This window comes from Hydra vulgaris, chromosome 01 (assembly GCF_038396675.1).
Source record: "Hydra vulgaris chromosome 01, alternate assembly HydraT2T_AEP".
Taxonomy (NCBI): Eukaryota; Metazoa; Cnidaria; class Hydrozoa; order Anthoathecata; family Hydridae; genus Hydra; species Hydra vulgaris.
The window spans coordinates 14080177-14104220 of record NC_088920.1 but is presented as its reverse complement, the minus strand read 5'-3'; the positions used below and the strand labels follow the sequence as shown (position 1 = coordinate 14104220).

General features: G+C 26.8%; 1 protein-coding gene across 2 annotated transcripts in view; it reads right to left on the bottom strand.

Annotated features, from left to right (window-relative positions):
* Positions 1–471: 471 nt before the first annotated feature.
* LOC136075125 (uncharacterized) overlaps positions 472–24044 on the bottom strand; it is a 61245-nt gene continuing 37672 nt past the window's right edge. For both annotated transcript variants that reach the window (XM_065787444.1, XM_065787445.1), the window contains exons 4-5: positions 10825–11103; positions 472–580 (exon numbers count right to left, since the gene is read on the bottom strand). In XM_065787444.1, the coding sequence (XP_065643516.1) occupies positions 573–580; positions 10825–11103 (287 nt within the window). In that variant the 3' untranslated portion in view covers positions 472–572. The remainder of the gene's footprint in view (positions 581–10824; positions 11104–24044) is intronic.

The window sequence follows — 24044 nt, the reverse complement described above, 5'->3', positions numbered from 1 at the left end:
TTATATATATCTCGGAATACTAAATACTTTTAATTAAAAACAAGGAATGTTAAAAAATGATTTAGTTATTCTAGCAATATTTTCATTTTTTTTAATTGTAAGTCGACATTGATGATTTTCAGTAAATATGGTTTATTAGAAAGTGATTTAGAAAATCTTTGAAGAATAACTAAAATCTTTAATTTCTAGAGCTTTTTGATAAAATAAAGTTCTAAAAAATTGTTGGAAATCTTTTCAGTTTTAGATGATATTTTTATCAAATTTGAACTTGCTTAGGGTCACTGCAATTCATAGACAGAAGATTATTTTTATTATTTTCATGTTTAACTTCATCTCAATAAATTGACGAGAAAACGGAGCTACATAACACAATTTGTCAACATTATGAGTTAATCGGTATAGTCTTCAAGAAGAGATTAATTCTTTTATATTCAAAAAGATTAAATATAAATAAGTATAAAAAATAAACAATTTTTTAAAGTAGTTCATTTTGCATTATAAAATAATACACAATGTTGAAATTAGATTATAAAGAAGTGACTATTCATGATATACATTGATGAAACTCTTGTTCAAGGGTCTAAAAAATAAAAAATAATGTGAATAACAGCAATTAATTAAAAATAAAAGTAATTTTACTGTATTTATAACTTTATTTGTTTTGTTTAGTTGTTTTTTCAAAAACATACACTTCCTTCCATAATTATTCCAATGGTCGTACTTTTCGAAATAAGATATCATAGTTTTACTTACTATTGGGAGAGAAACTGTAAGCAAAGTCTAACTGAATTATGTTATCTTTTTTTTTATTAGGCATACAAAAAAATTTATAAAAGTCCGATTAGATTAACTTATTATTTACTTGCCTTTTAATCACTCTCAGCGACAATAACCGCCATACATATTCTTGGAACAACTTGTCCTTTGTCGAAGTCAATTTTATGCCACTAACTAATAAGTTTTGTCCACATCTTATGCATCATTTGGCATGAGTTTTTGAACTTACTTTTAATTCCACCCATAAAAATCTGATACGAGAGAGGCCTTGTGATTGGGGAGGCTGAGTCATTTTATTTAATATTTGACCGTTTTCGAACTCAGTTAAATAACTTAAACGAATTTTTGAAAAATATAATTAACTTTTTAAGCTTCAAGTCATTCTATTTTGAAAAAATAAACAGCTTCTCATTAACCTATCTTTCAGAAGGTACGGCATAATTTTTTAAGTGTACAAGTAAACTACTTTTGTTATTACTCCCTCAATTTTTACAAAGTTACGCGTGACATTCTGGCCAAATCACCTTAACACTTACATCCACGATGTTTTACAGTCAATTATACACATTATTTTATCATAAAGCGTGTACACGAAATAAATGTGAAAGTAGAAAAACAACTAAAAAAAAGTATTCCTTAATTTTTATTTCCAACCAAGATTTCGAACCAAGATTTCGAACCAAGAATTTTTATTTCGAACCAATAATTTCAATACATTAATATATGAAGATCAAACATTATTAAAAAAATATTAACTATTCCTGTGAGAATCTAATAAATTTTCGAGCTTTTGCATTAGTGGTACCGATAAGCTTGCGCACAGAATATGAATCAAAACTATTTAATGTTTTTTTTAATGTTATTTTAATATCTTAAATGTTTCTGCAAAGCTATTTTTATTTTTTTCATTTTTCTTTTAAAAATCGCCCAGTATTTTTCAATAACTCTCAATTCTGGGCAGTTTGGAGGATTTTCTGTTTTCGGCACAAAGTTCAAATTATTCTTTTTATATCATTACAATAATGAATTGAAGCTAAATCAGGCCAGAGCATAGGTATGTTATTGTGTGATTTAATGAGAGGTAAAAGGCGTTTTTGTAAACATACTTTAACATATATTTGACCAGAAAGTGTGGACAGAGAAATATAAGGTGCTGATTTTTTGCCACAACTGCAAATAGCTTGCCAAATCAAAGATTTTTTAGCGAACTTGACATGTTTTGTGTATTTAAATTTCTTATCTTATTTTCCTCTATATATGGCAATATAATAAACAGCACCAGGAATTTGTTGATGATCTTACTTAAAATATGTTACATCGTCTTCAATAATACAGAAATTTTTAGAAACAAAATTGTCATACAACTTTCTGCCGCGGGTTCTTGCACTATTTTGTTGAGTTTCAGAACAGTTGGGCACTATTTGTGCTTTGAAAGAATGAAATCCTTGTTTGTTTCTAACTTTTGCAACAAAACTATAAGAAAATCCATATATTTTTGCGAGTTCCTTAGTGAAAGGCTTGGGTTATTCTTAAAACTGTTAACCAGTTTTCTGACTAGTTTTATATCTTTAAAATCTTCCTTTCTTCCACCAGAAGATTTGCATTTAATCGGATTTGTTTGAGAAAAACGTTGAATAAGACGACTAAAGGTTTATGGATGTATTTGCAACGATTTTGCTATCGAATTGTAGCTACTATTAGGATTTTGCAAATATTTATGCATAAGTTTTTCTCTTTCGTCTTCTTCTTTTGTCATTATTAAAATTAATTTCAAGTTAAAATTAAATACAAACATATTTTTTTGAAACCACAACACGTTGCAAACAAAATATAAAACAATTAAAAAGCATTTAATACAACCACTGAAAAAAAAATGGCGTGCTTATACTTTCACATTTATTTCGTGTTCACGCTTTAAATTCAACTCTATTTTTTCCAGACAAACAATCTTACTGTAAAACTAAAGATTTAAATCAATGACTTGTCAGTCCGCGTTTACTGTCATTGATGGTCCATTTGTTATATAGTTTTGCACACTTTAGCATTTTTATTATTCTTATAATTTTTATAAAAGCAATTTAACCAAAATACGCATAGATTATCTAATATCGCTTAAAATAAACGTAAAATATAGTTAAACAAAAACTAGCATTTTTAGAAATAGTAAATGTCATTCGAATAATTATAAACGGTAGTGTATATTTTTCATATAAATATGTATTTTTTTATCAACTGGTTTATTTAGGGGCTAACGCTGCAGTACTAACATGCACCAAACTTACATGCAACATGCACCGAACTTACATGCAACACGCACCGAAGCATTTATATATATATATATATATATATATATATATATATATATATATATATATATATATATATATTTATAAATATATATATATATATAATAATAATATATATATATATATATATATATATATATATATATATATATATATATATATATATATATATATATATATATATATAAATATATATATATAAACACACACTCAAAAAATAGACGCTAAGGTTATTCAAATCAAGTTTTTAATTACGTTTGGAATAATAAACTTCAAGTCTATTATCATCACTCATTTTTTATAATATTACGGGAAACCGTTTTAAATAAAGTAAAATCTTACTTTTAATGATTCAATATATACTATGGTGGGTCACTTTTGAAAAAAATTTAAACTTAGGTTCTGCTGGCCAATTTTCTAATGTTTTTAACCATATGAACCTTAGAACTAATTCCCTTTATTTTTGAATTATTCATTAATTTAGGTAACTTTTAGCATAAAAATATTAGTTTTGTTATAAATATATCGTTTACCCAACGTTTTTCCAATTTTTTAACCATTATCAGCTTCAAAACACTCTAAATCAACTCATCTCCTCAAAAAACATTGTATAAATAAGAATTTCAAAATTTCATCCTAAATAATAACGATTAAAAGGGCAATTTACAATGTATGCAGGTAATTAGTTATTTTCAAAATGTGTTAGTGACGTACCTGCACAACTTTTTGTTTATGTAAGCTAAATTCAGACCACTATTAGCAGATTTATTAATTCAAAGGTGGAAGAAATAGTTACGCAATAAGTACATGCGTACGTATTGTATAGAAATAAGTGTAAAGTTACAGATAATGGCTCAAAAAACTCGTGATAAAGTTGGATGAAAATAAACAAAACTAATTGGCACCGGAAAAACGTTATTAGAGTCAGAACAACCAACTTTAAAAGATATTTTAAGATATGGTCTCTTCCTTAGAAGGATGAAAGAAAATGACGAAAATATAAGGCAAAGTTCTGTTAAAGGTATGGAGCTCAGTAAAATTTTTATTGCAAAAAATGAATCCACTTAAAATAATTATCTTTGATGAAAAAAGGAAAAGAAAAAAACATATATGACTGGAAAAACGCATATAGCCTGGCTTTAGGAAGGAGAACATCGAAGCATGTCTCTGGTCATAAACTGATCTTAGATAGAGTGTTTGACATAGCTAGGTGAAAAGGTCTAATAAAATTGTAATGTAATTACTGCAATTATTGTTTCATATTGTGTGCAAATGTTCTTATGAAAATAAAACTCTTATAATTAACATTAATTTTTTAAGTAGCAGAAGGTTTATTCTAAATAGTGGAATGTAAATAGGTCCAGTTTATAGAAAAGAAGTACCAAGACAAAAAAATATCATCAAAGAAGAACAAATCAAATAAAGTTGAATCGAAAAGGTAATGTATTCTGATTTATTATCTCAAAATGACGAGGAGTTGATAATGTGTTGACAATGGTTATAATGACAATGATTATTTACTAGATATACAAAGGTTTCTCAATTAAATATCTTAAATGCAATCATAATTTTTTGTCAGATCTAATTTTTAGTACAATTAACAAAGCAATTGCATCAATAGGCACTGCATCAAAAAAAAAAAAAAGCCAAGGATGCAGGTCTTTTAAATATCATATAACTGATAAAAGCCAAATTCTAGATAGTAAAAAAATACAGATATCAAAGCAAAGAGTAATAAAGGCAAAACATAACATTAAAGAGAAACATAACAGTAAAGTTAAGGAAGAGGGTATACAATGTATACTGTATGCCATTTTCCTTAACTTTTGTATTAATCTCTATTCAATTGCAAAGAGGCCATACAACAACAGTTTTATATAGTGGCGATGGTAAGTATTACCCAGTGGAGTTCAGAGAAGGTTAAAAAAAACATCTTCGCTAAGTTGACAACTTTAATTAGTGGCTGCAAGCAGCCACTAAATAAAGTTTTTTACTTTTTAGATTTTAGAGCAAGAAAACAATTGATCAACGACTTAGAGGATTGCAAATGAATCAGAAAAGCAAGATGAAAGAGACGAATTACGAAGAGCTGATGTTCGAGGAAAATAACTAGACAAATAAGCGCGTTTTGGAGCACTTAGGAACAGTCACAGAAAAAGGATGACACTTAATTGAATGACGAGTAATACAAAAGTGAATTTTAGTAGAGGCACAAGAGACGCTACCTCTTTAGAGCAGTGCTCATTAGAGTATTTGTAAGAAAGAGAAAGAGAAGCAACATTACGACGATGTGATAATGGTTGGAAGTTGGCTGCAAGAGCAGGTCCAACTGTGTTTACAATGCGTTTTTGCACCTTGTCTAAAAGAGAACATAATTAGAAGATCCGACCCAGATATGGCAACAGTATTCCATACAAGGCCGGATTTGAGATTTATAGAGATAGAGAATAGAATCCGAAGTAAGAAAGTGACGAGCTAGATAAAGAGTTGCAACCTTAGCAGATGCTAATTTTGCAACTGATTTGATATGTGGTTTTCAAGAAAGATTGAAAGTAAGAGTTAATCCTAGAAGATGAAGAGTAGATGACTCATCGAGTACATCATCGTTAAAAAATATAGAAAGATCTAAAGTTTTATTTGTATTGAAGTTCACCAGCCACTGTGCGCCCCATGCTGTAGCAGAAGTGAGATCCTTTTCAAGCTCAAATGCACCTACAAGCAATTAGAGAGTGTTAGTTTCTTATCACAAGAATAAATGGTAGTATCATCAGCAAACAATGCCACCTTAGATCTCAGAATATCTGGAAGATAATTAATGTAAATTAAAAAGAGTATAGGGCCAAGGATAGAACCTTAAGGAACCCCTGAAGTTACAGAAAATGAAGAAGAGCGGTGTCCATCGAGGACAACTTTTATACTACGATTGGAAAGGAAGGATTCAATAATCTTAAAGATGTTTCCACATACATCATAAGAAAAAAGTTTATAGAGAAGACCAGCATGACAAACTTTATTAAAAGCTTTTGAAATGTCAAGAGCGAAGGCCTTAACCTCTCCACCTTTATCTAATGCACAATAAAACCTATCAATTAATACTGTTAGCAAATCAGCTGTAGAACAAGAAGATCGAAATCCATATTGATGGTAAGAAAGAAAGTTATTAGATTCAAGATTAGAAATTAAGTGTTTGTGAATTAAAGATTTAAAAACCTGGCATATGTTAAGAAGAACAGTAATTGGACGGCAGTTAGATGAATCAGATCACTCTCCAAAATATTTGAAGATGGGGAAAACAGGTGCTGCATTACAGCAGGCTGGAAAACAAGACTCTGATAAGCACATTTTGAATAGTTTCGAGAGTATAGATGATAGCTCCGGAGAACACTTCTGCAAAACAATAACAGATATGTTGTCCAGGCTACAAGCTGTGAAAGAGTGTAGGCAGGAAATCACTATAAACACAGAAGCTGGAGTGATACGAATGTCAAGCAATAGATCAACATGTTTGTTGGTAATATCAGGAAGAACGCAACTAGTGGAGTCAAGACTTGATATTGATAAAAAGTTTTTAGCAAACAAATCAGCTTTGTCTTTAGGTGAGGTGACAAAGTCTGAACGATACAAGAGAGGTGGAATTTACCCTTATTATTAATTCTATTAAAAATTCTCCAGATGTCACAAGAGCCTAATTTTTGAGATGAGATTTCATGACCTGAGAATAGCGGCTTTTGGCGTTAGACAACATTTTTTTACAGTGGTTTCAAGCAGTAATAAACAGACGCTTGTTTTCTGGAGAATTGTTTTGCTGATAAATATAGAAGTAACGGTTTTGATTGGCAATCACAGTAGCACAGTGTGAGAAAAACCATGGAGGAGAGTGAGGTTTGACTTGGAGTCGTCGAGAGGGAACAAAAGATTTCATACCAGCCTGAATCCACGAAGTTATGTAAGAAGCACATTTGTCGACAGGAAGACAAAAGATTTCTACCCAAGGGCCATCACTAAGAAAATCACGGAAAGAATCCCAGTCAGCTTTACTGTAGTTGTAGGAGGTACGATAATAGGGGGATTCAGGTGATGGAGAAGAATGAGATATTACTTTTAGAGAGTTCAAACTGTGATCAAATGCACCTAAGGGTTAATGTGGAGAGACTGAGCACTGACTAGGATCAGAAACAAGACATAAGTTGAGTAAAGATGATATATGATTCGGGTTGTCTTGAAAGCGAGTTGGAAAGTTGACTATTTGAGTTAGGGATTGAGAAAGGCAAAAACTGTGGGCTTTAATGCCAGCAGAATCACTGACACTAGAGCCAAGCCATTCAGAGTGGTAAGCATTTAAGTCACTGACAACAACTATATTAACTGATGGATAAAGAGAGAGAGCTTGGTCAATATGATCAGAAATAACATCAAAAAGAGTGCCTTGAGATGAAGGAGAGCGATATTGAACAAAGAGAAAGGCAATAGAGTGAAGTGGCGCTAAACGAAAGCACATGAAAGAATAGTCTGTGGATTCAAACCTAGTTTCACGACAAATGGGTGAATTCTTACAAATGTAAATGCCCAGGCCAAGCATGTGACAATTGGAGTCTTTACGAATCAAAGGAAGATAACCATCAACACTAAGATCGCAAGATGAGACAGTTGAACTCAAATTAGTCTCACAAAGAGCAAGTAGGTATGGTGAACTTTCCAAGAGATAAGACTCAACAGAAGAAAAGTTACTTCAAAAACCACAAATATTAGTGAATGATAGGTTTAGAGAACTTGGTGATGATGATGGTTTTTTGTGTTTTATAGTTTTTGGTACTTTAATCATTTTTAAATTAGATTGAAGAACTTGACTCAAAGCATAGATAGTACTCAGAAAATTGTTTAATAGCCCAAGCAATTGCCTCATTACTACTAACAAACCCTAGGCCGTAACAAAGGGCTCCAAATGCGGCCTCTGCAATGTACACCAAAAGTACAAACAGGGACACTATCTAAGTGTCACATGGCACTTTTAATACTTTGATATTTTTCAGCTGTTGATGGAATCAGCCTCTCTGAGAGATACTACAGAGTTCGGGAAACCTGACTACCAGCCGGCCTCAGAACCATAAACTGAGTTTTAGAGCTGTATCATTATTAGTAGATAATAGAATGAGTAGCCTAGTCATAAAAACAGAGACACAAGCATAACCAAGAAGAGTCAAGAAGATCCAGCATACAACATCCTAAACTGGAAAAAATGTATTAAAAATACATCTGCGCCAGCCTAATAGATGAATTAGTTTCAATTAGTGGAGATTCAAGCAAACATAACACAGGTTTTATGTTTGTTTATTTAAATGGTAATGTAACAATTTATATATTTTTATTTTTAACTGAAAATCAAAAATTATTATAGGTTGGAAGGTGGAGTTATTTAACTTTTAGAGAAGGAACTAAGGTTCAAACTAATCTTGATTATTTGCACTACCTAGCAATAAAATGCCACTTAGCCAATTAATGTTATCTTTAGATGGAACAACTTTATCTAAAATAGACTCTCAAGAGACATTGGAAAACTTATTAATAAAGCAACTAATCTTCCTATTGTGACATACATCCATCAACTTGATTACGTTGCAGAGCTAATTTATCTTGAAAATGAAGTTGTAGATTATCTACCGGTCAGATGTTTTTGTACAGAGTATATAGTGAATTATTATCAGATGTTTTCCCTAATGATTTAAAGGAGATTTAAATTTGCTCACACAATAATTTAACATCATTAATTCTTGCAAGCAGACTGCTTCAAATCTGTTACTCTGAGCATGATTTAGAAAACAAAGATCTAGAAAAATTGAAGTGAGCAGACTTATTACAGGTGTTTATTTTATTATATGGTTTGAGATTATGATCATAAACTTAGTCATGTAAAAAATAGTAGTAATATATATATATATATATATATATATATATATATATATATATATATATATATATATATATATATATATATATATATATATATATATATATATGTATATATATTATATATATATATATATATATATATATATATATATATATATATATATATATAACAAGTAGTTTACTTAAATACTATAATTTACTTTAATTATTGTAATAAGACCGCAATGCTAAAAAAGTGATTAACTCTAGACTAAACTTAGCTGGATTCAAGGTCCACATCACATCTATAAACAACTTGGGTAGTTAAAAAATAGAACAAGTTAGTGATGGATATGGCATTATTTTATGACCGCTCTCTGTATGCCAACAGTGAATTATACTCATTTGGGTTTGGATCTGTAATACAGATAAAGGAGAAAGAAGATTTGCAGCTAAAAAGGTAATTAGTGTAAGAAAAAATAAGAACGTTGAAGACAAATAATAAGGAAATAAAAGAAAAGTTTAATAGGTTTAATCAATTAAGAAAACGGGGGAGATTAGTGGACCAGTTTTTACTTATTTTGTTTCTCTTATGTAATTTATGGTGTAAATTTAATATATTATTGATTTAACTAGATTAACTAAGGCTAAAGAATTTGTTTAGACTTTGATTGAAGTAGAAACAAAGTATTTTGATTGAAGTAGTAACAAAGCAATTTGGAGGACTTGGCGTAAACGATACACTTATGATAAAACTAACATTTTCAGGCTGAATTATATTTGACTGAACATTAAATGCAAAGATTTAGAGAATCAGTTCTAAGGTTCATATGGAATATTCAATTCATATTTGATCAGACTTTCTTATGAGTACCATCCCTCAATAACTTTAATCAATAGCTTATTATCATAATATTTATTATTATTATTATTATTATTCACCCAAGAGTTTTTTCCAAATACAACACAACCTACAGATTCAATGCATCTATTCTTGAAATGCTTAATAAATTAAAAAAAAACAAACATAAGGACTTATACAGTGACTAGAGGACTGTTTTTAATTTGATTGCTTAACAAAAATATTTTAATTTTAAATAACAAAAAGATGTTAATACCTCTTGTTTTGAAATCTTTACTAAGTAGTATTCAAAGAAAAATAAATTAATTGACCTTTGTCTACTACTACCTTAGTTAATTTCACATTTTCAACAAAAGTTTTGTGGCAGCAATAAGGAAGAGTTCAAAGAATGCATACGTCGAGATAACCAATGTAACTTATCAAGGTTGACTGATGGTTTGATTGGGGTAGAAAAACATTTACTTGTCCAATGTCATGACAAATTTAATTTAAATAAAAGTAATTTGACAAAAAAGAACAATATATAGAAAATAATGTTGAAAATTAAGATGCAAACAAAAATAATTTATTTTGTAGAACGGTTATGATGTTCTATAAAATATATGAAATAATTTGATAGTTGTAAAGAAAAATATTTAAATTTTGAAAGAAATATTGATGCAGATATTTATTTAAATTATTGTTACAATTTTTCATTATTTTTTTCTTGTAGTAATAAGTTTAAAAAACTTGCTAAATAACAAATCATTTTCTTATAACTTTATAAATTTTAAACCAATGACTCTATGATATTTTTAAGGTATATTAAATATAGCATATTTATTTATATACTCTTTATAGTATATTTATAACATATTATGATTTTAAGGTATACTTTAAATCAATAAAAATGCTATATTAAAAACAAAACAAAAATTTTATAGATTGCTATATGAATATTTTTTTTTCGCCTGTATTACTAATTAAAAATAATTTAATGGTTGCATTACTCACTATTTCTTAGCTCTTTGTCAATTTTTTCAACAGTATGTTTATATTCTATTTCTAACAACTCTTTCTTTAACTGTTCCCATTTTGAGATCCCATTCTTTTCAATCCATTTAGATATGACAGCAACTGCTTTTGCTTGCGCTGTTGGTTTATCAAATGTAATGTTGTTAATAACTTGCTGAGACAAACCAAGATGAAGTCCAAAACTCTCAAAGTCAACTCCTATGGAAGAACCAACTATGCCAACAATTTTTGGAGTCAGTGAATATTGATTATCAATCTCTAATGTGCAAAAAATGTTTGTTTCATATATATTAAAAATATTGATATTAATTTTAGGTTAGATTGAAAAAAAAATTATTGTAAACAAATAAACTTTTATAAATGAAGACATACAGGTAAAACCACAGATGTCCACTTTTTAAAAATTTCAAGTTTTATATATTTTTAAGTATTTTAGTACTAAGCTATATTAATTCAAAACTTATCAACAAGAAAACTATGTTTAAGGTTCTATGGTCATTTTAAAAAACTGGCAACTTTAAATCAACCTATATTGTCCATTATTCACCTGGTAAAAACACAGTTGTCCAAGTTACTTATAACTAAACCAATGATAATAAAGCATATGTTAGTTGTTCGGTTTCGAAAAAAATCCGTTTTCAGTAAATTACGGTCTTTTACCTATACTTTTAAGAGTTTCGAAATAACAACATTATTTTATATGATTTTGTCCCTATTTATGATAAGGAGAAGTTCCGTAACCTTAAATTACAAACTTATTATACCGTAAATTATAGTATACTTTAGTATAGCCTCTACTTTACAGAGCGCCATATTTCTTTATCACAATCAAAAATACACACATATAATTTAAAATTAAAGATTTAAATATATTTATAGTTTCACTAGAATTAAAGCGCAATATGTTTTTAAAGAAGCACATTAACAAAATATTCTCTTTAATTTAGATTAAAGATGCTGTTATAATTACTTACATATACTTATTAAAGATAGGTACTTCTGAAAACTTGTTTCCTATATTATATAGGATTTATATGGTATGAAAATATTTTCTTATGTATTGAATTTTTTAAAGCTCATATTATTTAGTGTTACATTTTCATAGTATATTTGTTTCTTCTTCTTTCTTTGCACAGCAGACTTGTTCGTCAAGGTTTGTGTTTCAGAGTTATATAATTGAGAGAGGGTTATAACCACAATTAAGTAGCCTCCATGTCTGTATTTGCTTTCTCGGCCTTGAGGAGGAGAATTCACAAGAACAAAAAATAATAAAAGAAACACTAAACAATATGAACTTTAAAACAATCAATTCATAAGAAAAAGATTTTATAGCAATGTAAATAAACAAAGCATAGTTTACTAATAAGTCAAGTATTATTTACAATTTTATTCAAACATTATATAAAGTTTGCGATTGGCAGTGTTTTGAATTTAAAATTATTGGTTTGTTTTTTATAATATACATATTATAAATAATATAAATATATATATATATATATATATATATATATATATATATATATATATATATATATATATATATATATATTATAAATATATATATATATACATATATTTATATTTATATTTATATATATATATATATATATATATATATATATATATATATATATATATATATATATATATATATATTTATATATATTTATATTTATTTATATATATATATAAAATGAAACTTAAGTAAATGTAAAACTTTATACGTAACAAGGGTTCCTATCAAGTCAAGTTGATATTGAACATAAGTTGCACGCTTTAATACTTAGTGCAATACTGTCTGCTGTGTCTATGTCAACTTTCTTATTCGACTTTTCTAATATACCGTTAGTCTACAAAGGGGTTATGATCCTCTTCAGTGAACTGAACTCATCTAGGTGTGTGGCCTCTATATAGCAATTACCCGGAAACGATAAAGAATGCTTTTTCTTTGTACTTTAATCAAAAGATATTTGTTTCTATCCAAAACCAAATGTTAAAAGCCTTATGTGCACTGATTTCACAGTCTTTGTTTAACTTACAAATAATAATAATAAAAAAGTCGCTATTATGTATCACCAGATCAAAGTATATAACTAAAACTGAAAATAATCATTATTTTGGCTATTTCTATTTCTTACCGCAAATATTAAGTATTATAAATGTTATGATTTTATAAATGTATCGCAATTTAAAAATGCTGAGTTCAAATATTATAACTATAACCTAAAGAGCAGTTGTTTGTGACAGTAATTATATATATATATATATATATATATATATATATATATATATATATATATATATATAGGCCCACACTCCCGAAAATTTGGCCTGTATATGTACATGTATATGTATATATATATATATATATATATATATATATATATATATATATATATATATATATATATATATATATATAAATATATGTATACATATATATATGTATACATATACATATATATATATATATATATATATATATATATATATATATATATATATATATACATTTATATATATATATAAATATATATATATATATATATATATATATATATTTTTTTTTTATATATATATATATATAAAGAGAGAGAAAAAGAGAAAGACAGAGAGAGGTCCTTAGCGGTTTTAATTTTGACTAATAATTTTAATTACAAATTATTTCATAATTTTAAATCAAATTTAACAAATAATGGCTTTTATACTTAGGAAATGAATTAATTAAATAAAGGAATTTTAAATTTTCAATATTTTCATTGCGGAAAACTTAATTTTTCTTCTTCTCTTTATTTACTTCCTTGTAAGTTTTTCTTTTATCTTTTCAAAAAGAAAGTCTTATTTTATGTATATTTATAACAATTATATATAATTTAGCTCAGAATTAGTCTCACTTTGTACTAATCCAATACTTTGTAAATCTGTAAACAAATTTCTACGATACATAATTTGTTTTTCTCTCTCTATGTATATACAGGCCCACACTCCCCTAAAACGGTTTACAAGAGCAATTTATGGCTCTCACAAAAGTATAATTTTTTTTCTCAAAATTATAATTATCATTGTAAGTAAAATGAAAAATGCAGTCATTTTTAAAAATAAAATTAAACTAATTTTAAAACAAACTGAAATGCTTTTTAAATGGCATGGTTGTTGAAAAAAAAAAAAAAAGCTTAAAAAAAAGCGCTTATTTAAAAGTAAATTTTTTTGATTTCTTTGGATAAATATAAAAGTTTTACTCTCTTAATTATATTGATAAAATATTAATTAACTTGTAAAAAATATAAATTTAATTTACTTAAATAAAATAAAATTATTACACAAAAATATTGCATAAAAATTTTGCTCCGAATTCGTTAAAAGTTTCAAGAGTTTTAAATTTATTTGATAGATTTTTATTCCATACTCTTGATCCTCTAATAGATACAAAAAATACAGTTGCAGCAAAAAAACTTTTGGGCTGAATATAAGAGTTGGTTGAGTATCTGGTTAGATGTCAATGCTTGATTATTATAAAGAACAAATTAAAAATGCTCAGTGTTAATTTTGTATTAATTTTGAACATAAATATTAAAAGATGAATAATTTTAAATTAGTAGACATTTAATATATTCAGCTTTACAAATAGTTCTTTTAAGTTTATAAAACAGCCAATAGATGATATTCTTACTGCATGTTTTTGTTTATGAAAGAGTTTCTTCATTTTGTTTTGAGATGTGCTACACCAAACTATGTTTGCCTAATTCAGATAGCAACTTTAAACAAGTTTAGTTTAAAAAAAGCCTCGATTTATAAAGTAGGCTAATATTACTTGAGACTTTACTTTCGTGATCATGTATATGATTTGTCCAAGTTACGTTTTTGTCAAAGAGTAAGCCTAGAAACTTTAATGAGTGTCGTTATTTTATTGTTTGACTGCCAATACAAAGTATTAAAAGTAATACGGGGATTTCGTTGCGAAATAAAGTATACTTTGTTTTAGTTAAATTAATTGATAACTAGTTTGCATTAAATCATTCCGTAAGTTTAGAGAGTTCCATGTTTACTGAATTGAACAACTTAACAACATGTATATTACTGGATGTATGATGATATCATAATGATAAAAAAGGTTTAAGTTATATCATTTTCAATAATTTGGTAAAATTCTAATACACCTTTTTAAGTTTTTTGTTATTTTTTAAATGAATATTGATTGTTTAACTAACATATTTGGTTTGTTTAAAAAACATTGAGGTTTTAATCGGTTTAAGAAATTGCTGACAATGAGTTAGTATTTCGAAATGTACAAATTTTCCAATTATATTTGCCTAGAGTATATAGAGAAAAAAAACAAATTAGAATTTTTTCTAATAATTATTAAAATCAAGAAAGAATTTGCATTAAGTGTGCACAAAGCCTACAATCTAATAGGCTAAATATAATGCAAACATTATTAGGTATTGAATTCTATATTTCCTTAACTTTACTAAACAAATAAGCATGATAAGAAGTCTCGATGCCTAAAATTTGACGCCTTAGATGTAGCTATAAATGTTTAATGGTTATAAAATCAGTTGACTGGTATGACTACTTTAAATCATTTTCTTACTCCTATTGGAGAATGAAACAACTTCTCAAAAATAAAAAATGTGGTCGTCCATAGAAAGGCAATGCCTAACTATTTTATTAATAAAAGATCATTTTCCTTTTTGAGCAGTGATTTTAATTGAAGTTAAAATAGTATTTTAATTTTTTGTTTAAAATGAGTTTCTGTGAGAAAACTTGTACTAAAATATAGCAATTGTAATAAAATAAAGCAATTCAAAAATGCAATTTTAAAACAATATTTTCTGACAATATTATTTTCAAGTATTTTAATGGCATTAATTAAACTTTTAATGACTAAGTTAATGGACAACATAGGTTGTCAAGATAAAAACGTCTGTATTCTTCATCAATGGTTATAACTGTGAGCAATGCATAATGTTAAATGGTCTTTTCAATCAGAACATCATCTTTACAGATGTAAAAAGCATATTGTTAGTAAAACATACATCATCATTGATGTTCATCAGCATTGAAGGTCTTTTACTAAAAGAGTTCCAGCCAAAGAGGTAAGTAAAAGAATGGCAACAAAGAACAACTGATTGCGAGGAAATACTATATGAAAGGAAAATAATTTAACTGGAATAAAATTATTTTAGAAAAAAGCACTTTTGCAATAGTGTTTGATTATTTTCAACACACTTTGATAGTATATTCAATACTTATTTAATAATGAACATAATTATTTCTTGTTTATGTTATTAGGTTTCTGTTTGAACATCAGAAATTAGCTCATTTAATTTTTTTTTCCTTAATATAAGCATTTAATTTAGGCATATGATATAAGCAAATAATTATAGGCAGAAATAGTAATTACAGTCATCACCCTTGACCTTCAAAAATTTATAGCAAAATTGCACCAAACAAATGTGTACCTTGACCTCCAAAAATTTATAGCAAAAATGACCAAACAAAAATGTACCTTGACCTCCAAAACTTTATAGCAAAAATGCACGAAACAAAAATGTACCTGTAGAAAAAAATTTTATGATCAAATTTATAAGCTGTAGGAGCTGATCTGCATCTTGTTGAACACACACTTTGAATTTTTTTAACACCGTTCCACTTGATTTCCTATTCACCTTTAACCCCTGGGTTTTGTAAATGGCTGAACATAAACGTATATTATTATTAATGGCTATACATTACTGTATATTCTTGTAATCAACTCTTTGCTAAATTTTTCAGGGATTTTTTTAATGTTTAAAGCGTTTGAAGAAAATTTAATAAATAGGCAGTTTTAAATATTTTTTGTATACTAGCTTACAATTTAGTAGATATTCTTAGATATTCAATATACTAATGGTAAATAACTTTTTTGTATTCTTTACTGTCAATATATATGGAGTTTTGATCTCAAACGTCTTTTGACAACTAATATAATGGAAATGAATTGATTATTTTAATGTAAATATATATATATAGCTTGAAGCCTCATATAATTTAATACTGACTTAGTATGTATATATAGTACTAGTAATTAAAGTATAACCTAGAAAAGAAAAAAAAAAGGAAATAATAATATATATCTACAATATGCTATATTCAGAAAATGACCTCAAAATATAACGGCCTTGTGAGGCCGTTAAATGTTAAATTCTTAGAACCTACTTAAACATTTATATTAATCCCAAAGCTGTTTATGGAAATCCTATTAAGATTTTTTATGAGACATTCACATTAGAAAAAGCAGTGCATGAAAAAAAAATTATGACCTTAGACCATTTCCATCTACCAGAGTCAAAGGTCAAATGACCAAAGGACCAATAACTTTTTTTCTATTGAACTTATCACTTTTTTGTATAGACACAAAGTTGTTCCTCTGTGCAAGAACTTCTGTTTGCCACCAAAATCAACTTCCTAAGTATAATAGCAAAAAATTTATGACATTAAAAATAATGATAGTCAAGTGAAAAGGTCAAAACTTTGAAAGGTTATATTTCAGGAAACAATTGACTTAAGTCAAAAAAATTGACATAAATTCTTCTGTCCATATGCCCAATATGTGAAACAATTTTCATCAAAATCCGAATCGGTGATGTTGGATGGGTGGTTTCACTTGACATGGAATGCCCCGTACATTTAATTTATAAAGATTTTTCTCCATCGCTAATTTAAAAACAGATGTCAGAATCACAATTTTCTTAAGTATGTAATCAAATCCATTTAATACCAATAAATTATATCATGGAAAAAAACCGTATTCTGATATAAAATACTCTCAAAATAGTCTCTAACTTAAAAATTAAAGTATCAACCCTAACTAAATATTCAGTAATACTATTTTTGATGTTACTATTATTATTATTATTATTATTATTATTATTATTATTATTATAATTATTATTGTTATTATTGTTATTATTATTATTATTATTATTATTACTATTATTATTATTGTTATTATTATTATTAGTATAGTTATTATTATTAAATATTATTATTATATTACTATAAATATTATTGATATTATTGTTATTATTACTATTGTTGTTGTTAGTACTACTAAATGTGATATTATTAATACATAATATAACTAGTTAAACTGTTTAAACTACAAACATTACAAACTACTGTTGTATGTTTAACTACGATATACTTATTACTAATAATGCTATAATTTTAATGTAAAAATGTTTAAAATATTATTAAAATGAGACCCCTAGAAAGGCATTGTCATAACTATTAACCAGTAGTTTGTAATTAAAACTGACTGGATCAACATGGTTATATACGTATATGCCATTAACAAAAACAGTTTGAAATTTGTAAGAAAAATTTTCTTAAATCCCAGTTTACAGTAGGTGTTATTTTTTGACTTAACGAAAGCTTTCGATACTATCAACCATGAAATCTGCTTGAAAAACTAAAATACTAAGGAACAAACTATACCATTACAAAAAGGCTTAGAAGTTACTTATCAAACCGCAAACAATTTGTTTTCAATAAAAATGTTAACCATAGGCATCTTTAAAATATTTCCTAAAAGGGCAACTTTAGTTCTTAATTTATATAAATGACTTTAATAAAGCCTCAAACTTAGTGAGTATCGAGTTTGGTGACAACACTATTTTATTCCTTAGAAATAATAAATATCCAAAATCTTTTCTACAATAAATGATGAACTTAAGAAACACATCTTCTTGATTAATATGTAACAAATTAACCCTTAACATTATTAAAATCAAATAAAAGAAAATAGATTCCTTTCTGGTCACCCTCTAAAAAACGCTATATATTCCAAAACACAAACAAAGTATTTATTGATAAAGTTTAAATAAAAAGAGATTTTTGTTATTTAATTTTTAGAAGCTGCTCTAAAAGGAGAACATTACAAACTTAATTTTAAGAAGCTGTTCTTAATGAGAACATTACATACTTAATTTTTAGAAGCTGTTCTAGAGGAGAACATAACATTGAAACCTTAAATATGTATTTTTAAATTATTTTTTTTAAAATAAGGTTTTACAATAAATTGTGTAGGCATAAACTGCCTGTCAACCTAATTATATAATACTTGACAATTACAGAGTTTGTATAACTAATAGAAAACAAAATGTGGAATAGTCATAGAGAAGCCATTCATTTTTAAGATGATTGCCTAGAAGCAGTTTAAACGTTTTTAGGGATAACGGTGATACAATGTCATTAGGAAGAGAGTTCCATTTATTTATTATTCTTAGAGAAAAAAAGTTCATACGGAAATTTAATTGCGAAGATTGTTTTTTTAATTTATATATATGACCACGAGTAATAAATTGGCTATCTATTTCAAAAAGGCTTCTGTCATTATTGTTATTTTTGCACCATTTGTAGACGTTGATTAGGTCTGCACGAAGTAGCCTGTATTTCTTTGTTCATACGGTAGATCATGTAATCCATTTATTCTTTTCGAAGCTCTTCTTAACACATTTTCTAGTTGCCATTTGTCTTTGAGAAGTCCAGGGTTACAGATTGATCCACAGTATTCTAGGTAAGGGCGGACTAGTGCCCTAGAATTACAAAATGACATCGAAGCTCTTGTTACATGGTCTCAAAAATGGGGAATAAAATTTAACATTGATAAATGTTCTGTAATGCACGTAGGAAACAGCAACAAATCCCATACTTAAATTATGCATGATCCAGAAAAAAATATAAGAGTAAACATTAAAACTACAAATTGCGAACGTGATGTTCACATAGATTCGAACTTATTATTTTCCAAACACACAACTATTCAAGTCAACAAAGCCACACAAATAATAGGAATAATAAAAAGAACATTTACATCATATCCATACTTATTATCCTTCAAAAAACTAAAAAATAGTTTTTTGAAGGATAATAAGTATGGATATGATGTAAATGTTCTTTTTATTATTCCTATTATTTGTGTGGCTTTGTTGACTTGAATAGTTGTGTGATTTTTGCAAAATATATAGTATATAAAAGGTAATGCAAAAAAAATTTTGCATTACCTTTTATATACTATATATTTCAAATAAAATTGTTTTACTTATTTTTAAAATATCCCATACTTTTCTGATCTTTAAAAACAAACTCAAAAATTATATTCTATTTATTGATGACATATTAAAATGATTTTTTATAATAACCATGTATTTTTCTTAATAACTGTTAGACTTTTGTACTTTCTTTTTCCTATTATAAAGAGATGTCTTAATATATTTAATATAGGCCCGTAGGAACAAAAACTAAATGGGGAAAGAAGGGGGAGGGAGGAGGGGACAGTTCTACCTTGAAATAGTTTTGAGGACCTTTTTCTTTATTAGTCATTTTTTCAGTAAACATTAAATTTGATTATTTGAAAAATTGTAGGGGACAAATGCCCTTGCTGCCCCCCGGCTTGCTAATGGCCTGCTTTGTATTGCTACACAGCTACGCACATAAGATTAATTGAGATGGCAATTTTAATCACACTTTTCACGGTTTTTTTAACTAAAAGTTATTTAATGAATTTTTTTTAATTTTAAAAGAACAACCCAATTAACAACAATAAGATAAGATAGTTAAAAAAATAGTTCAAAAAAATTAAATAAATAAATATATAATCATAAAATGAGTTGCATAAAAGCTTAATCTTGTTAAGGTTTAAAACACAAAAAATTAAAAAAAAAATACAAATTTAATATTACGGTGTGGCTAGATAGCAAAAAAAAAAACTTGTCTCTGCATTGAGTCAATCTATATCATGCACCTCTTATGTGGCACTTTTAACCATTACTCGTTCAGAAGTTACTTCCAATGCTCAATTAATTGAAACTGATGGTAATAAAAGAATCACTAATTGAGCGTTGATCCAAAACTAAATATTTCCTATTGGGTTGATATCTGGTAATCTAGTGCACCAATGCAACCAACTGATCTTCTTTGTGGTAAACCAGTTTGTTATAACATGTGCTGGAGCCCCGTTTTGCTGGAAGATGTGTTGCTTACTTCTGCAATACAATTGCCTTGTCGATGTAATTGAATCTGTTTCTAGTGTGAGCCTCCACCACCTTGTCATCTCGCTTGTAAATACCACTCACAATATTTCTCCGTCTTTTTAATGTGTTTTGTTCTTTTGCTGTTCAAAACCTAAAATTTTACTCATTGCTCCATATTCTTATACCCAATCTTTAACTGCCCAACGCAAATGTTTTTTGCACCATCTTTCATCTTTTGCGTCATCCCTTGATTGACAGGAAAGTGTTTCTTATTGTAATGTAAGACCTTTTTCTAGCTGATGTTCTTCTAACAAGCTCTTTGCTTAAATTTCGATAAGAAAAGGATTGGTTAAATATTTCAGCTAGGTTTTTGTTGCTGAGCCAACGATTTTTTCTTTTGTTTCTGAATATGCTGCGTTTCTCACAGACACTAAGCATCAGAGGTCTTTCAGAACAAGGCATAACTATCACATTAACTATTAGCTACCAGGTTTTCACTGTTTGTACACAAAGATCAGAAAAATCAGCATACTTATGGGTTTTTGTTTGATCACTAAGTGTACTGATTTCAATAATGTTATGATTTGACCAGTCCAATAATTTTCCATTTAATGCTCTCTGAAACTGCTTTTCTAACCATTTGCAAGCGAATTGAAATTTAAAATATTGCAGTTAGTCTTTAGATAATTTCTAGCAATTAAAATATTTTTTTGTAATTTTGAAAATAATTTTTTATTTAAGAGTCATGGGTACTCTTTATACTCATAATTTATTGCGGTAATCAAGTATAACAATTAATTACTTATCGAGTTAAGTATAATAACTAGTTACCAAGTGTGTAAAATGTATATTTAATTAACTCGTTTAATCTTTTATGACAGCAGTAAAAAATTTTCGGACAATGTTTAATTAGTTTTACAAAAGTATTGTAGTATGATAAAATATTTTCTTTTGTCTATTTTATTGATACAAACATAAATAGCAAAACTCAAATAAAGTAAACTTAATGCAACTTTTTTTTATATATATAATATTGTCGATATGATTTATGTTTACAACACGATTTTTTGTAATTTAATCTTATTTATGTCTTTATTTATAAAAGTTGTAAACTTGTAAATGATTCTGACGATATGGTTTTTATGATTTTCAGTAACCTTGCTTGTCTTTTTTGTAAACAAAAACATCAAATTATAGAAAGATGTTAATACCCATTTAAAAATATAAAAACAGTTTATTGTCTAAAATTTTTGACACTATCTACACAAATTTAAAACATAAAACTGCATGAGGAAGCTTACATACTTTTCCGATTTTTTTTATTGATTCTAATATTTCCAATGAGAAGTTGAAAAAAAGTGTTTAAGAAATTGTTAAGCAATACTATGAAGATGATTTAATATTTCATAAAATTCTGCAAAGCCATAATCTTATAAAAAGTGATTTATAAGAAACACACATATTTTGCTATATTCACATTATTAACAGTTGATAAAATAACCAAAAACCAACTGTAAAATTATAAGAAAATAAACAAATATTATTTTACTTTTAAGAAAAAATATTTTTTTCAAAATAAAATTTAGTTCATATTTGAAAAAAAATAATAAAAATGATTTTTCAAATAGGAACTTAGATTTTATTTGTAACTTTTGTTATAGTGAGGAAAAAATAACTGCTTGTATGATTTTTAACGCGTTAATAAAATAACTTTAATTACAATGCAGTAATTGAAAAGACTTTGCTAAGTTGAGTTACTTAGAAATGTATTACGCGATTTCGTTACACAGCAAAATCTCGTAACAAGGCCTGATATATACTTTTAAGAATTCTAAATGTAAAATACTTAGAGATCTTAAAACTGGAGAAAATTTGAATAAAAACTTGATAAATTCAAATAAAATAAGTTAAAATATTGATAAGTTTATTTATAAGTTTAATTTTTGAACTTTTATTTAAATGTAATTACATCCAAATGTTATTATTCACTTTAACATTAAATACTTAAACGAACTCAATCAACAAAATCATCATGATCATTGCAATCATTATCAATTCGATCATGTCTTTCAACAATAAGAACTATCATGTCTTACAACATGATAATTCTTATTGTTATTATTTTCATTGTTTGTTTTCTTTATTTACCACTCTTTAATTAGGAATTACCTGTATTCGGACCACCTTTTGGTAAATCTGAAGTCATTGTGATAAATCCATCAGGTTAAATAAACAGAAATATATTTTTTATTAGTTAAATACCATTCAAAAACTCAAAGTTTAAAAAATGACATTAAAATAAAATAATTTATAAAAAAATTAACATCATAATCATTATCATCGTCATCAACAACTATAATAATAATTTTTTATTTTTTTGAGCAGATTAGATTATTCAAAATTTTTTATCGTTATCATAATCATCATCATCATCATTCATCATCATAATCATCATCATCAAAATTTCTGAAAGCAGAGAATTTGATGAGAAAGTTAAAATAATAAACAAAAAATACCTATACATCATCAACATGTTATTATAGTATATATTATATATTTACCACTGTTTAATGAATTTAAGTTTCGGATAGTGTTACTTGCTGTTTCTAAAGACTCATTTATAAACATATTTAAAAAAACATACAAAAATGAATCCTGTAAAAGGATATTAAATTGAAAAAATAACTGGTATGTCGGAGCTCACCTAAAAGTTTTAAGTTTTGTAAACGAACTAGCGCTGTTTGAATGGACAGAGCATCAATAGATCAAAATACATTTTGTTTATATTTATTATAACTATGATAATATAATACATATATAATAACTTTTATAATATAGCATAACTTGTCATAATATAATTTATATAATTTTTTATAATAGTTTATTGTTTAAAATTATCGACACTATCTATTAAAATTTAAAACAAAAAACTGTGTGGGGAAAATTACATACTTTTTGGATTTTGTTTTTTGTCGATACTAATATTTCTAATGAGAATTTGAAATATAGTGTTTAAGAAACTGTTTAGCAATAATTTGACGATGTATTATTATTTCTTAAAATTCTACAAAGCCATAATCTTATAAAAGGTGATTTACAAGAAACTACTTTGACACATATTCCAATATAAAATGATTCAAAAAAAAACTTTTTTAGCATTTCCTAGCCTAAACACAATTTTGA